The 14,724-nt window shown below is 35.0% G+C and overlaps 4 protein-coding genes and 1 long non-coding RNA gene across 6 annotated transcripts; 4 read left to right on the top strand and 1 right to left on the bottom strand.

Moving 5' to 3' along the window:
* Positions 1–283: 283 nt before the first annotated feature.
* On the top strand, positions 284–2,990 carry LOC123917940 (putative esterase F42H10.6). 2 transcript variants are annotated; one of them, XM_045969855.1, is made up of 5 exons: positions 284–357; positions 657–882; positions 950–1,096; positions 2,205–2,387; positions 2,785–2,990. In XM_045969855.1, exons 2-4 carry the CDS (start codon positions 706–708, stop codon positions 2,352–2,354), a joined length of 474 nt encoding a protein of 157 aa, XP_045825811.1. In that variant the 5' UTR covers positions 284–357; positions 657–705; the 3' UTR covers positions 2,355–2,387; positions 2,785–2,990. The 2 variants fall into 2 exon arrangements, with proteins under 2 accessions (XP_045825811.1, XP_045825810.1); XM_045969854.1 differs by having other exon boundaries at positions 2,205–2,990.
* Positions 2,991–3,632: 642 nt separating this feature from the next.
* Positions 3,633–6,252, top strand: LOC123917937 (pentatricopeptide repeat-containing protein At1g25360-like). Its single transcript, XM_045969851.1, has one exon. The coding sequence runs from the start codon at positions 3,739–3,741 to the stop codon at positions 6,244–6,246; it is 2,508 nt and encodes an 835-aa protein (XP_045825807.1). The 5' UTR covers positions 3,633–3,738; the 3' UTR covers positions 6,247–6,252.
* A 1,726-nt stretch (positions 6,253–7,978) lies between these two features.
* On the bottom strand, positions 7,979–10,850 carry LOC123917942. Its single transcript, XR_006812639.1, has 2 exons — positions 10,745–10,850; positions 7,979–8,655 (listed from the first exon to the last, which is right to left on the bottom strand). It is a non-coding gene; the product is annotated as an uncharacterized LOC123917942 (long non-coding RNA).
* LOC123917939 (acyl-coenzyme A thioesterase 13-like) lies at positions 10,614–12,094 on the top strand. Its single transcript, XM_045969853.1, has 3 exons — positions 10,614–10,845; positions 11,023–11,169; positions 11,550–12,094. Exons 1-3 carry the CDS (start codon positions 10,651–10,653, stop codon positions 11,691–11,693), a joined length of 486 nt encoding a protein of 161 aa, XP_045825809.1. The 5' UTR covers positions 10,614–10,650; the 3' UTR covers positions 11,694–12,094.
* Positions 12,095–12,863: 769 nt separating this feature from the next.
* On the top strand, positions 12,864–14,457 carry LOC123917941 (acyl-coenzyme A thioesterase 13-like). Its single transcript, XM_045969856.1, has 2 exons — positions 12,864–13,255; positions 14,101–14,457. Exons 1-2 carry the CDS (start codon positions 12,938–12,940, stop codon positions 14,242–14,244), a joined length of 462 nt encoding a protein of 153 aa, XP_045825812.1. The 5' UTR covers positions 12,864–12,937; the 3' UTR covers positions 14,245–14,457.
* The last annotated feature ends 267 nt before the right edge of the window (positions 14,458–14,724 follow it).

The raw sequence follows: 14,724 nt of genomic DNA, 5'->3' as shown, positions 1-14,724 counted from the left end.
AATTTTAAGACCAGACGCTATGATACACCAGCCACATGCTTTTGAGCGGGCATAAATATAGGAATTTATATCAAAATTTATATTTAAAATAGTAATTTAAATTTATCAAAAATATAATATATATTTTATATATTATTTTCATGTAATATATATTTTACGTTAAAGTGTACATGTACACTAGTAAAAGTGAAAGGAAAAAAAAAACAAAGAAAAAAGAAGCACAAGTCACTTAAATCCTACAAACAATAACCTATTAAAGTATAACAAAAGAAATATAAAAAATAAAAATAAAAAAATTGAAGACAGATCAAAATTCCTAGAAACATAGCTTAAAAATGGAGGAGGTTGAGAGATGAAATAACATAGGTAAGAGAGGGTCTTCTCATGTAATTAATGTAGTTAATGTTGTGTATAGAAAAGAGAAATTATAAATTAATTTACAAAATTGTTCTTCATTAATAATAAGAAGAGAAAGTAACAACTATTTAAGAGATCTTTCAAAAAAAAAAGCTATTTAAGGATATAATAAAAAAAATAACATTAAATGCATCATCATAATGTAAATTGTATTAGTACAATTTTTTCACACAGAGTGACATAATTTGGTACGGCAGCATAAGTACAATTATTGTGATTTAGTAGTTATGAACTTGAACATAACCCAGAAGTGAGAAGTCAAAGTGAAAGCTCTAAACAAAAAACAGAATGGGAAAAACAGAGTTTGAATCAGTGAAGAGGTACTTGGAGAATAATAAAGGAGAATCAGAATCAGAATCAGAAACTCGAGCATTTTTGGAACATCTAATCTTGCGTGGCCTACGCCTCAATCTCATTGAACCTGGCCATGTCGTCTTCTCAATGAACATTCCTCCACGTTTACTCGTTCGTATCTTCTTCTTCTCTTTATCTTTTATCATCATTTTTTGTTCTTTACCTAAATTATTTGCAGAATTCAGGTAACTACTTACACGGTGGTGCTATAACTACTCTGGTGGATCTGATAGGCGCAGCCGCAATTCCCGCCGCTGGATTTCCGTGGGATTCCGGAGTTTCCCTCGAGATCAATCTATCATGCTTGGATGCTGCATATGCTCATGTTCGTATCTATACTATCTATCTTCTAGTAATTGCTATTAATATCATTGACTTAATTAACCTGTATTGAATAATTAGCAAACACGTATAAAACTTGGAAGAAGAATTTAGAATACTAATGTGCTAGGAAATTATGCTATATTTCCAACATAGATGCTAAAATGCATGTTTATAGTTTATACTTTATACCAATAAAAGACAAAAATGCTGTTAGTAGTCCATTAGTGACCGTTTCATTTGGATTGTATATAGTTCACAAAATAGTGGCTTTTGATTCTTTTTGAAAATTCAAAATATAAACTCGATCAAACTGTCACCGATGTGTTGACGGTGTGAATTAATAAGGGTGTTAAAGAGTGTGGATGAGAGATGACCTGAACATGATTTTACACGTAGAGGTAGTCATCACTTTATAAGCCGGTTCTGTAACATTGAATTAGACCCGATCAAAACTTCTAAGATGCCCGAAATTGTAAGAGATGCATCCGGCTTGTAGCAATCCAGATCCATATACGACCAAGACAAGACAACAGTCTTTTTTTTATGGTTTTTCATGTCTGATATTGTTTCCAACACTACTTACTGTGTTTGAAGTGAAGTTTCTAAATATATTGGTCATGGTCATTATTGGTATTTGGAAGTTTATGTACAAGTATTTACAATAGCTAGTTGCTTAACAATAGAAGAAGAAGCTGAATAACTGGTCCTACAAGTTAGTTCATTTCTAGGAGTTACTTACAATTAGTTAGAGCTCCATTTGGTTGTTTAGGCAGTTATGCCACGTGGATAGTTGGTTAGGATATTACAACTTGTATATAAACATTGTAATCACTCGTTTCTTAGTTAATGAGAATCATTTTCATTCTTTCTCTACTTTCCTTTATTTTAGTTCATATGAATATGAGAAACACTGATATTACTTAAGCAAACTAACCTAACAGAACCATTCAATAGTATAACAGAGACTTACTAATCACAAGTTCTGATTATCCAACAAAAAATGAGTAAAACTACTCCTTTCAATTTTTGACATGATGCATTGGATTAATGTGATGAAAATATCACAACAATAGTTTTTTAAAAATTCCCTATGGCTTATGTGATGGTAGGAGGAGATTGAGATCGATGCCAGAGTTCTACGAGTAGGAAAGACTATAGCTGCTGTAAGTGTGGAGTTCAGGAAGAAAAAGACTGGCCAAATTTTTGCTCAGGGGCGTCATACCAAATATCTTCCTAGTACCATAGCCAGTAAATTGTGATACTCAGAACAAAGAAGATATGAAATTTTTGAGGTAGAATACTATTCTACCAATTATAATTCAAAAATTCTATTTGACATTCATTTCTCATATGATTTGATGGGGATTTCCATCAGGTGTTGTTTGTGTTTCATTCAATATCATTCCCTGCTAGAAATATTAGAGTTGTATTTTATCAATGTTTGGTTTTCTAAGTTCCATATAATTGAGAACAAAGTCACGAATAAGATATTTTGAGTATCCTTAGAATAGGGTTGCTCTTGGTGATGGTTATTTTGATCCCTTGTAACATAATTTATACAAAGGATGGCTTATACCAGAAATGGTCTGTGTAATAATTCTTATAATTGTGCAGTTGATAACTAGCCTATATTATAGTATCTGAAATTACCTTCTGTTAAAGAGGAAGTTGGATATCCCTTCAATGCAGGTTGCACTGCGGGAGCTCGAGCTCCTTTGTGGGGGTGGCATGGCAACCGTGTTGGTTTGGGTATGTGCATGAATTTGAATCCTCTCTTGCCCTTCTTCTCCAATTTTATGTCCTACACAGATTTGAACCGCCCATCAATTATACTATGGTGTTGACTGCTAACATTTAATGAAAATCAAAGGTTGAGATCGAACGGTACCATTCAATGGCTGGAAAGGATCCAAACCCATATGTGCATAAGAAATTGGTTTGGTGGTTTTGTTTTAGCTAAAGACAGAATTGATAATAACCATGTATTCACTATTCAGCCAAATGATCCTACGACATCTCAACTTTAATTATATACATGACAAAATGTTTAAAGGTTGGACTCGATTCCTGCATAATGCAATGTCCTACCTACCACCAATTGAACTATATTCACGAACGAGCATATATTGGACTCCCTCCTGTCACATTTATGGGAAAAAAACTATTGTGTTTAAGGAATTTAGAGCATGTCAAATGGTGATACCACTTTGAGTATCATACATTACTAATAAGTGGTCCATATAGTGTCATGTAATACTCATGCAACTCATAAATATTTTGCTCCAATAGTGATATCACTTTGGGTATCATACATTAGTAACAAAGGATCCATTTTATATTTATTTTTTTAACTAAAATTAATGATATTAAATTGATAATAAAAAGATTAAATTACGGATCATTAACCATAATACTCTCTTTGATACTCTTACTGGACATGCTCTAACGCGGTTTTAATAATTTAACTAATTTAATGTTTTATAGGATATATTTTATTTAATTAAATTTTACTTACATTAACATCGAACTCTAGATCATCGGAAATTATTTCCTATTATTAGTTCAAATGGTAGCCACCACTACCAAAGACATTATTGAGTGGTCGATGTTCGAACTCCAAATTTCACATTTTTCCGCATTTAAATGTGCGAGTCTTGTATCTACTTGACAAAAAAAAAAAAAGGATTAACCCAAAAAAAATTGCAACATACCCTTAACTGTATAAAACAAAACAATCCATCTCCATTTTCCAACAAAAACAACATGGAGGTTCGCGACATAGCATACCGTTACTTAACCCAAGTCAACCACACTTCCGCCACGCAAACCATCGCACGCGCCGTCCATGCACACATCCTCACCTCCGGTTTCAAACCAAACACTTTCATCATCAACCGTCTCATCAACATCTACTGCAAATCCTCCAACATCACTTACGCACGCAAACTGTTCGACAAAATTCCCAAACCAGACATAGTCGCAAGAACCACCATTCTTTCCGCATATTCCTCCTCCGGTAACGTCAAACTCGCCCAACAATTCTTCAATGCCACCCCAATCACCATCCGCGACACCGTCAGTTACAATGCCATGATCACTGCATATTCTCACTGTAACGATGGTCACGCTGCACTCAATCTCTTCGTTCAAATGAAAAGAAACGGCTTTAAACCTGATCCGTTTACCTTTTCCAGCGTGCTTTCTGCTCTGTCCATCATAGCGGACGAGGAGTGGCATTGTCAAATGTTACATTGCGAGGTTATCAAATGGGGAGTATTGTCGATACCATCTGTTTTGAATGCGCTTTTGAGTTGCTATGTTTGTTGTGCTTCTTCGCCGTTGGTGAAATCATCTCAGTTGATGGCTTCTTCTAGGAAGGTTTTTGACGAGGCTCCTAAGAATCAGGTTTACGAACCTTCGTGGACTACCATGGTTGCTGGTTATGTGAGGAATGATGATCTTGCTGCAGCACGCGAGCTTCTTGATGGAATGCCTTATCCTATTGATGTTGCTTGGAATGCCATAATTTCTGGTTATGTTCGTCGTGGTTTATATGAAGAGGCGTTTGACACATTCAGGAGAATGCATTCAATGGGAATTCAGGAGGATGAGTATACTTACACCAGTTTGATTAGTGCGTGTGCTTCTTGTAATGAGAAAATGGGGATGTTCAATTGTGGAAGACTGGTGCATGGTTATATTCTCCGGACAGTGGTGGAGCCGTCACAACATTTTATTTTGTCTGTTAACAATGCTTTGATTACTTTTTACACTAAGCATGATAGAATGGTAGAGGCGAGGCGAGTCTTTGATAAAATGCCTACGAGAGATATTATTTCTTGGAATGCTGTTTTGTCTGGGTACGTCAATGTGCGGCGTATTGAGGAAGCTAATTCTATTTTCAGGGAGATGCCAGAGAGGAACTTGCTGACTTGGACTGTGATGATATCTGGTTTGGCACAGAACGGTTTTGGAGAAGAAGGTTTGAAGCTGTTCAACCAGATGAAGTCAGAGGGACTTGAACCCTGCGATTATGCTTATGCTGGGGCGATTATAGCTTGTGCTGTTCTTGGATCATTGGACAATGGACAACAAATTCATTCTCAAGTGATTCAATTGGGTCATGATTCGGGCCTCTCCGCAGGAAATGCCCTGATTACCATGTATGCGAGGTGTGGTGTTGTTGAATCTGCTAAATCTGTGTTTCTGTCAATGCCTTATGTGGATTCAGTATCTTGGAATGCCATGATTGCAGCTCTTGCACAACACGGACACGGTGTCCAAGCCATTGAGCTTTTTGAGCAGATGTTGAAGGAAGATATATTGCCTGATAGGATAACTTTTCTCACAATTCTTACTGCTTGCAACCATGCTGGCTTGATCAAAGAGGGACGTCATTATTTTGATACAATGTGTACTCATTATGGTATAACCCCAGGAGAGGATCATTATGCCCGTTTGATTGATTTGTTATGTCGCGCGGGTATGTTCTCAGAAGCAGACAGTGTAATCAAATCAATGCCTTTTGAGCCCGGTGCGCCAATTTGGGAAGCTCTTCTCGCTGGTTGTCGGATTCACGGGAACATTGAATTGGGTATTGAAGCTGGCAGCCGACTCCTTGAGCTTATTCCACATCAAGATGGAACCTACATAATCCTGTCCAATATGTATGCTGCTTTAGGTAAGTGGGATGAAATGGCCAGGGTGAGGTTACTGATGAGGGAACGAGGAGTAAAGAAGGAACCTGGTTGTAGTTGGGTTGAGGTTGAAAATATGGTCCATGTCTTTTTGGTTGATGATGCTAGGCACCCTGAGGTTAAAGCCGTGTACACATATCTTGAGCAACTGGTAATTGAAATGAGAAAATTGGGGTATGTCCCTGATACAAAGTTTGTATTACATGATATGGAACCTGAACATAAAGAACATGCCTTGTCTACACATAGTGAAAAGCTTGCTGTTGTTTATGGAATTATGAAACTTCCATTAGGAGCTACAATTCGGGTTTTCAAAAATTTGAGGATATGTGGGGACTGCCATAATGCATTCAAATTTATTTCCAAAGTAGTGGCACGAGAGATAGTTGTGAGAGATAGGGCGAGGTTTCACCATTTTAGAAATGGGGAATGTTCTTGTGGCAATTACTGGTAGGAAAAGGTTCTGTTTTTTTGTTACTGTTGAGGGTTAATGTCAAAAGTGATCAACGGATTTATAATATATGAAATGGAGCATGGAGCTTCCGCAATCAGAAATTCAAAATCGAGACTGATAACAGCCCCAAAATGATCTCCAAAATGTTGATCAATGGTAATATGAATACTTTTTTACCCCTTACTTTCTTTCTCTCTGATTCTTTTTATTTTTGCTTTTGATAAACTGAATGACACATCTTTTCTGTCACTACTGTTTACAGGACACCCCAAAGCCATTGGAAAGGATATCCATCCATGATTCTCAGCTTGTTTTGCGGTCTACAGGTTTGAAATTTGTGTTCTCTTATTGTACCCCTCTTGCACGTGAATGCTAAAGTTAATTATTGCAATTTCAAGTCATTTGGAATGTGGATAGTAAGAAAAATCGGTTAATTGTTCATGTTGTGGCTTTGTAGCAAATGCCATATCATATCATCATGTGTTATCATTGTTTCATTTTCCCTTTAATTTTCTGTTTCAGCTTTTGGTTCATGTGCTTGTGTGCACCAGGTGCAGCAATTCAATACAGTATCATCTGGTTGGTAGCTATAATGTTGCATGCCATCTCGGTGGCCAGGCTTTGGCAGGGTGGAAGGAGCAATGACAGAGGCTAACACGGAAGCCACTTTGATTTGAAAAAGTGACAGAATTGTGTGCCCTGTTATCGGCTTTCTGTTTGGTGCTCATCAATTTGAAGGTAAGTCCAAAGCACGGCCAAAAATACCAGTAAATATCTGAGAAGCTTTAGTTAGGCTCTCTGTAAGCATGACTTTGGTCCTGTTTAAATTGACTGTTTTTGAGTTTATTTCCTGACATAAGCACTTGTGATTCTTGATATATCCATAAGCTATTTTCAGCTTGTTTACAAACACAGCTTGTAACTTGTATAAAAATAATTTGAATTTATTTTATCTTTTGTTATAAAAATAACTTATACATAAGCACTGATATGATAAAAACATACTATAAGCTCTTAATTAGGCTGTTTATCCAAACAGTGTCTTTCTACAAAAGGGATAGTGAGATCAATAATTCTAGGTTTAATTACAGCTTTAGTCCCCCTATTTTAAATCACTCAGTTTTGGTCCCTTTCTCATATGTTTGGACTAAAAAATAGTGATGTAACATATTTTAAACCCTATTTTAAATGGCGTATCATACAACCTGATGTTATGAAATTATCAACACCCATGAAACTACAAGAAAACCTCCCTAAAATCTTAGATTTAAATATGATATATCACATTCCTAAAAACTGTAATTAAGCCATAATTCTACAATATATTCTGAAGTTCATGTGAGTTGAAACTTTAATTCACAAAAATCTAAAGGAGGATTTGTTTTTGCCTTCTGTTCTTATAGAGAAGCTAACTTCTGACTTTTGAGGTGCTTTATAAACCAACATATGGACTCTCCAATATGCAGTTGATCCTAACTGCACTATCCAAGAAAATAGAGGATTACTTATATTGGTATTGACTTTCCTAAGTTGGAGGCACGTGGACCAAAAACAGCAGTGAGAATAATCCGGATTGCAAATACATGCTTCTTTTCAAGAGTGCTAAAGTAATGGCTTTTTGCCTTTATTGTGTCTCCTTCTGAATGAGTTGCGGTGTTCTTAACTTCTGCTGTTTTTTGGGATGCCTCAAGGACCTGATATAATTTATTTTCTTTTAGTTGAAAAGGCCAAATCAGATTTAATTTATTCATCAAAGTTGCCTAAGATATGCCATACAAAGTTAAAGGTTACTACATAACATTCTTACATAACAGCAAAGCAACCCTTGATAAAATACATTCCCTAAATCACTTCAACTACACCTGAATTTTAATTACAGTAGCTCACCTTCCCTGGCATATAAGCTTGTCACAATTTATATAATAATGGTTTAAAATTAAGTTACACAGTAAATTACAAAGTACAAGCTAATCACTTTGAAAGTCACAGGACCAATATTGCCCCATTACCAAGGTTAGCAGCAATCAACTTTTCTGCTACAGCCTCTCCCCAACCTCCCAGATTTACTACCAACCGAAGCATTGTAGAATCATCAACCAACAAAACCTAGACATAAGAATCGATGTAAAATCGAAATCCATTGGATGACAGAGAAACTGAAGCTGTTCACCTTGCTTTTTAACAATTTTCATGACAGAATTTTCATTCTTCTAACAAATCTTCTGCTAATCCATCTCTGTTCTAAAAAACCTTCTTGTTGCGTCCTTTTAGTAGCACCCCAGATATCACTTAATTTTTTGGTGCAGGGTCATTGTTTCGCTTCTAGAGCGCTCAGCCCTGTGTCAGAAAGAGATTGAGGGCACATTCCGGCCGGCTCCGCACCCTGCCGCGGCTGATCAGGCCTGCAAACTGCTAAAATTTCACTGAAGCAATATTATACAGTGCATATAAGTTTAGCCTGTGCCAGTGCCACACCAATGTATTTACTGAACAATGAAAAACTAAGTGTGAAACATTTTCTTCCACTCCACAACTATTGGACCCCGATATAAATTTAATAAATTATCATATTTATCCTATCATACACGAAGTGAAAATCATAAATATATCCATCTCTATAACATGTGAAATTAAGGATTAGACTTTAGGTCATGCTAACATATTTCCTTAAAGCACGCACCCTTTACCGTGTCTCCTCGAAAGTATTAATGCAAGGCAGAAATCTGTTATATACAATTGTGTGCTTTCCTTTTGTCTTATGTTAAAATTAATATGAATTCCTCTACAGCAATTTTTTTTCCATAGTCAATGATCAAATAGAAAAAGAAAAAAAAAATAATCTACATAATCTTTAATTGGGATATCATAATTGGCTTAAAGCATTTTTTTTTTCCTTTCAAATTGACATTATTTTACTGAAGTATATAAGGTAGTGCTATTTTTTGTATATATATTTAAGCCATCTGCCATGGAAGTATCATACTCACTTGATAATGATAGTAAAGAAAAACCATGTAACCTTTTAAGGAGAAAAGATTAAATAAAAAATTAAGGAGAAAAATCATTGTAGAGCATACAATATTATTCTTTCTTTTTTTGGTACCATAATTTCTTACAAGGTAGTAAAAAAAGCTGATGCTGATGCATATACTGTAAATAGATAGGAAGAGGTGTATGCAAAGAAAAAGCATCTTTTGCTCAAACCAAGACTAGTTGAAAATGCCTCTTGGCTTCTTTGAATCACTGAGCACTTCGGACTGGAAGAGGTCAGATACTGACAGTAATTTTCTGTTAAAAACTGGACTACTCCAATTAAACTTGATGGTAAATCAATATTTTGATCTATAAATTTCAAAGGTAGGTTAGTCCTGTAAATTTAGGGAGTAACAAATTAATCCTTGGTTTTAAGAGTTTCTTGATAATTAACTTTATTTTAATCTTAAATCTTAAACAACCAGCCCTAAATTGGTAGTAACACATTTTCATTCGAATTCAAATATGAAACTTAACAATTGTATGTGTAACTTTTAGTGGTACATGTCATTTTACCTAAGACAAAAAATTAAAAATGAGTCAATTTTTTTCCCTTTAAATACTTTTTTTGTCAACACCATTAAATTCTAAAGTGCCAACATTCTCATATGTTTATTAAAAACACATTCTCATATGTAGATCAAAATTTATAATACTAGCTTCGTTTCTGTATTTTTTTTTTTTGTACAATTTTTTTGTTTTAATTTCAAGGTATTAAAGACACTACTTATCAATGATAAACTAATTCAAGTGATAATTTTTTTTGTCTTAAGTATGTAGTCAGGAGTTCAATTTTTGGCTCATGCATATAAAGAAAATTCAGCTGGGAAGGGAGAACTCATGGGTCATGCCCCATAGATTTCCTGACAGAGATTAGTCATCACTAACGGAGGTGGAAACTTCATGTCAATATCATTGTAAATAAAAAATTAAAAAAAGTACTTATTAGCATTTTTCAATAAACTTACAATTATTGTTATTTGGTAGTTATGAACATAACATAACCTGGAAGTCAAAGTGAAGGCTCTAAACATAAAAAACGGAATGGGAAAAACAGAGTTTGAATCAGTGAAGAGGTACTTGGAGAAGAAGAATCAGAGTCAACGGTAGATGATGAAGAATTGCCTCGAGGGTTTCTGGATCATCTAATCTTGCGTGGCCTACGCCTCCAAATTAAGAAATATAGGTTGTTTTGACCATATTATACAAATTAAGAAATATAATTCATGTTATATAGAAAAGAGAAATTGTGAGTTAATTTAGAATATCATTTTTCAATAAATAAGTACAATTATTGTGATTTATTTAGTAGTAGTTATGAACATGAACATAACCCAAAAGTCAAAGTGAAAGCTCTAAACAAAAAACAGAATGGGAAAAATAGAGTTTGAATCAGTGAAGAGGTACTTGGTGAAGAATAAAGGAGAATCAGAATCAGAATCAACAGTAGATGATGAAGAATTACCTCGAGGGTTTCTTGATCATCTAATCTTGCGTGGCCTATGCCTCCATCTCATTGAGCCTGGCCGTGTCCTCTTCTCAATGAACATTCCTCCACGCTTACTCGTTCGTATCTTCAATTTTCTTCTTCTTCTCTTTTTTTTTTTTTGAAGAAGTTAAATTAGCCTACCCAAATTGGCGTCAGAGAGAATCGAACTCAGACCTCAAGAGGAGCACACTCCCAGGTCCCAAATAATAACTACTTTGATCATCATTTTTGTTCTTTACCTAAATTATTCGCAGAATTCAGGTAACTACTTACATGGTGGTGTTATAACTACTCTGGTGAATGTGGTAGGCGCAGCCGCAATTCCGGCCGCTGGATTTCCGTGGGAAACCGGAGTTTCCCTCGAGATCAACGTCTCATGCTTGGATGCTACCTATGCTCATGTTGGTATCTATAATATCTATCTTCTAGTAATTGCTATTAATAATATCATTGACTTAATTAACCTGTATTGGATAATTAGCAAACACTAGTAAAACCTGATATTGTGTTTCTTTGAAGTGAAGTTTCTAAATATATTGGTCATGGTCATTATTGGAATTTGGAAGTTTATGTACAAGTACTTACAATAGCCTAGTTGCATAACCAAACTAAGCTAACAGAATCATTCAATAGCATAACAACTAATCACAAGTTCTAATTATCCAGCAGAAAATGAGAAAAATTACTCCTTTCAATTTTTGACATGATGCATGGGATTAATGTGATGAAAATTTTACAATAATAGTTTTTTTAAAATTCCCTATGGCTTATGTGATGGTAGGAGGAGATTGAGATAGATGCCAGAGTTCTACGAGTAGGAAAGACTATAGCTGCTGTAAGTGTGGAGTTCAGGAAGAAAAAGACTGGCCAAATTATCGCTCAGGGGCGTCATACCAAATATCTTCCCCGTACCAGTAAATTGTGAAACTAAGATCAAAGGACAAAGGGAGATAGTTGTTGTATTTGCAACCTAACATCTCATTCAAGATTTATTTTAGAGATCAGATTACATGTGCCACTACACCATTCAATAATTTTATAAAATGTGAAATTAATTGATTGATTCAAGCATGAACCATGTTATATTATAGTATCTGAAGTTACATTCTTCTGTTAAAGAGGGCATTGGATCCCGGTTGTTCGGCGGGAGCTCGAGCTCCTTCATGGGTGGCATGGAAACCGTGTTGGTTTGGGTATGTGCATGGATTCAGATCCTCTCTTGTCATTCTTCTCCAGTTTTATGCCCGGCACATATTTGAACTGTCCATCAATTATACTGTGGTGTTGATTGCGAACATTTAATGAAAATAAAAGGCTGAGATCGAATAAGTACCATTCAGTGGCTGGAGATGATCAAAACTCGTATGTGCATAAGAAATTGGTTTGGTGATTTTGTTTTGGCTAAGACAAATGGTTTGTGTTTGGTGGATGAAGGAATACACATCAATTTAATGATGATTAATCTTGAGCACATGAGATGAGTTATCCACTTCTAATCAATTTTTTCTTCATATTATGCAAGACAAATATCAAATTGAAGACCACTTGCTTGCTTAAAGGATTCAAAATTTTTCCCAATTGAATCAATTTATTGTTGATATTTATTTTTCTAATATACTCTGTTGGTAAAAAAACAAAATTAGAGAAAACCGTTTACACTTACATCCAATAGTCATTGTGTATTCCGTCAAATCATCCTATTACACCCCACTTTAATTGACTTTAATTGTATGATGATATATAGCAAAATATTTTATTTATATTATGACGGAGTATATTCATTAAACTCAAAATACTAAACACTATTGGTACTGGTACACCTGATGAGGTGGACAATTCTGATAGTTTCACAAATATTGTTTATTAATTTGGGTTTTTTTCTATATTAAACACTATCGATAAACCTATTTAAATAAGATGTGTATCAGAATATTCGCTAGAAACTAATTGTATGACATCAAAAAAATGGTGATATCTTGTAGTAGGTGGTGTAAAATCATTAAACGAAAAACAATATAAAATCATACAATCAAACAAAAATTCAAAAGGTAAAAAAATAAAATCATTTTCTTTCATTAGAAAAATTAAAAATAAAAAGGTTCCCCTTGTGAATTCGTCATATAAAAGGAGAGGTTGTGTGAGTAAAACAAAAAGGAGAAGAAAGTGAAAATGGAATTGGAATCAGTGAAAAGATACTTAGAGAAAGGAGGAGAAACTGCGTCAACTGTAAATGAACTCCCTCTCAGATTCATGGAACCCATAATCATGGGTTCCCTTCGCGTAGATCTCATCGAACCTGGCCGTGTCATATGCTCTATGAAAATACCTCCCCGTTTACTCAATTCCGGTAATTCCTTACACGGTGGCGCCACCGCTGCACTCGTCGATGTTGTTGGTTCCGCTGCTATTCCAGCCTCTGGACATCCAGGTCTCACCGGAGTTTCTGTTGAGATCAATGTTTCTTACTTGGATGCTGCTTATGCAGATGTATGTACCTCTCTCTATTCTCTTCTTACTTCTTTCTCAAATACTCAATTATGCTTTTTATTATTATTATTATTATTATTATTATTATTATTATTATTATTATCATGTCTCTCGATTGGTTTTTAAATTGCGGTTGCAGTTACATTAACAATTTCACTGCTGTAAAATACTTCATTTAGTTCTATATATAAAAAAAATATTATTTTTTTTATACATTGTAAAATGATTACTTTCTAGAGGGAGTATGAAACTAGGGGGAGTATGAAAATATGTTGATCATATGGTCAAAATTGCGATTGTCAAAACCTTGAGCCGAGCTCGTTGCTGACCATAACTTAAAACCAATTGCCCGGTATGATGTCACACATTATGAAGCACTGACACATTCATGATACTGACACCTTGACGCAAGAAATTATTTAAGAAAATGACATAATTGAATTCATGATGTGTGTCAGTGTGTTGACACGCTTCTATCTTTGATCAGAAGTGTTGGTGCTACTGATATGACACATATTTAACCACTTTCATTTTTTTTTAATTTATTAATAGTAGCTAGTGTGTAAGTGTTTTTATTATTTTGGTCAGATAGCCTAGTGGCTAGAAACTTCACTCTTAAGTGGATAAGTAGGGTGTCCAGGGTTCAAACCCAATGCAATGTCCCTACCAACTGAGCTAAGCTCACTGAGACTAGTGTTTAAGTGTTGTGTTTAGTGTTTTATGTGCTTTTTAGATTGGTATTGGTTTTGTTTATGTACACATTGTTGCTACAATTTGTGTTTTCTATGTTTAATACAAGATCTCAATGCATTGTACTTTTGTTGTTTCTTCAATTGTTATTTTAGGAGGAGATTGAGATTGAAGCTAGAGCCCTGCGTGTAGGAAAGGTCCTTGCTGTTATCAGTGTGGAGTTCAGGAAGAAAAAAACAGGCAAGGTTTTTGCTCAGGGACGCCATACCAAATATCTTCCCGTGGCCAGTAGATTGTGAAAAGAACCAAATTATAACCAAATATGTACTCTGAATCAAGTACAGTGTAAACCTTCCACTATTGGTATCTCACAAATACAAGTGTATGCCATTTTTAGTTAAGTTTTTGGAATGTCCTCATTTGCTTCATGTGGAAGTTTACCTTGTTCTTTACACAACATTTTTTAAACGTTACTCTAATGGATTTATATAAATATGTAAATTTAAATTTTATATCTTCTGAACCATTTAGCCTATTTTATTTATATACTGTTCTGGTGCTCCCTGTCTGCTTAAAGTGGAAAGAAGAATATGGACACACTCTTGGTTTCCGTTTCATGAATATTTTAAATTAAGGACTGTTTGGAACCGTGGTGGAACAGAGCCAGACATGCATTTTTTTAACACTACTATTCCTAGCTTCTTGATTTCACGGCAAATGGGGGGCACTAGATGTGTGGTAGTGGCGAACAGAATTGAAACCAAACACACACTTAGCGA

The sequence above is a fragment of the Trifolium pratense genome, linkage group LG3 (assembly GCF_020283565.1).
Source record: "Trifolium pratense cultivar HEN17-A07 linkage group LG3, ARS_RC_1.1, whole genome shotgun sequence".
Lineage (NCBI taxonomy): Eukaryota > Viridiplantae > Streptophyta > Magnoliopsida > Fabales > Fabaceae > Trifolium > Trifolium pratense.
This window is presented reverse-complemented; position numbering and strand designations above follow the sequence as displayed.

Excerpts from the sequence above, each read along its gene's own strand:
- LOC123917937 (XM_045969851.1), top strand. The coding sequence starts at position 3,739 with ATGTGCGAGTCTTGTATCTACTTGACAAAAAAAAAAAAAGGATTAACC.
- LOC123917940 (XM_045969855.1), top strand. The coding sequence starts at position 706 with ATGGGAAAAACAGAGTTTGAATCAGTGAAGAGGTACTTGGAGAATAAT. Across the intron at positions 883-949 it reads ACATTCCTCCACGTTTACTC|AATTCAGGTAACTACTTACA; the intron begins GTTCGTATCTTC and ends AATTATTTGCAG. Across the intron at positions 1,097-2,204 it reads TGGATGCTGCATATGCTCAT|GAGGAGATTGAGATCGATGC; the intron begins GTTCGTATCTAT and ends ATGTGATGGTAG.
- LOC123917939 (XM_045969853.1), top strand. The coding sequence starts at position 10,651 with ATGGGAAAAATAGAGTTTGAATCAGTGAAGAGGTACTTGGTGAAGAAT. Across the intron at positions 10,846-11,022 it reads ACATTCCTCCACGCTTACTC|AATTCAGGTAACTACTTACA; the intron begins GTTCGTATCTTC and ends AATTATTCGCAG. Across the intron at positions 11,170-11,549 it reads TGGATGCTACCTATGCTCAT|GAGGAGATTGAGATAGATGC; the intron begins GTTGGTATCTAT and ends ATGTGATGGTAG.
- LOC123917941 (XM_045969856.1), top strand. The coding sequence starts at position 12,938 with ATGGAATTGGAATCAGTGAAAAGATACTTAGAGAAAGGAGGAGAAACT. Across the intron at positions 13,256-14,100 it reads TGGATGCTGCTTATGCAGAT|GAGGAGATTGAGATTGAAGC; the intron begins GTATGTACCTCT and ends TTGTTATTTTAG.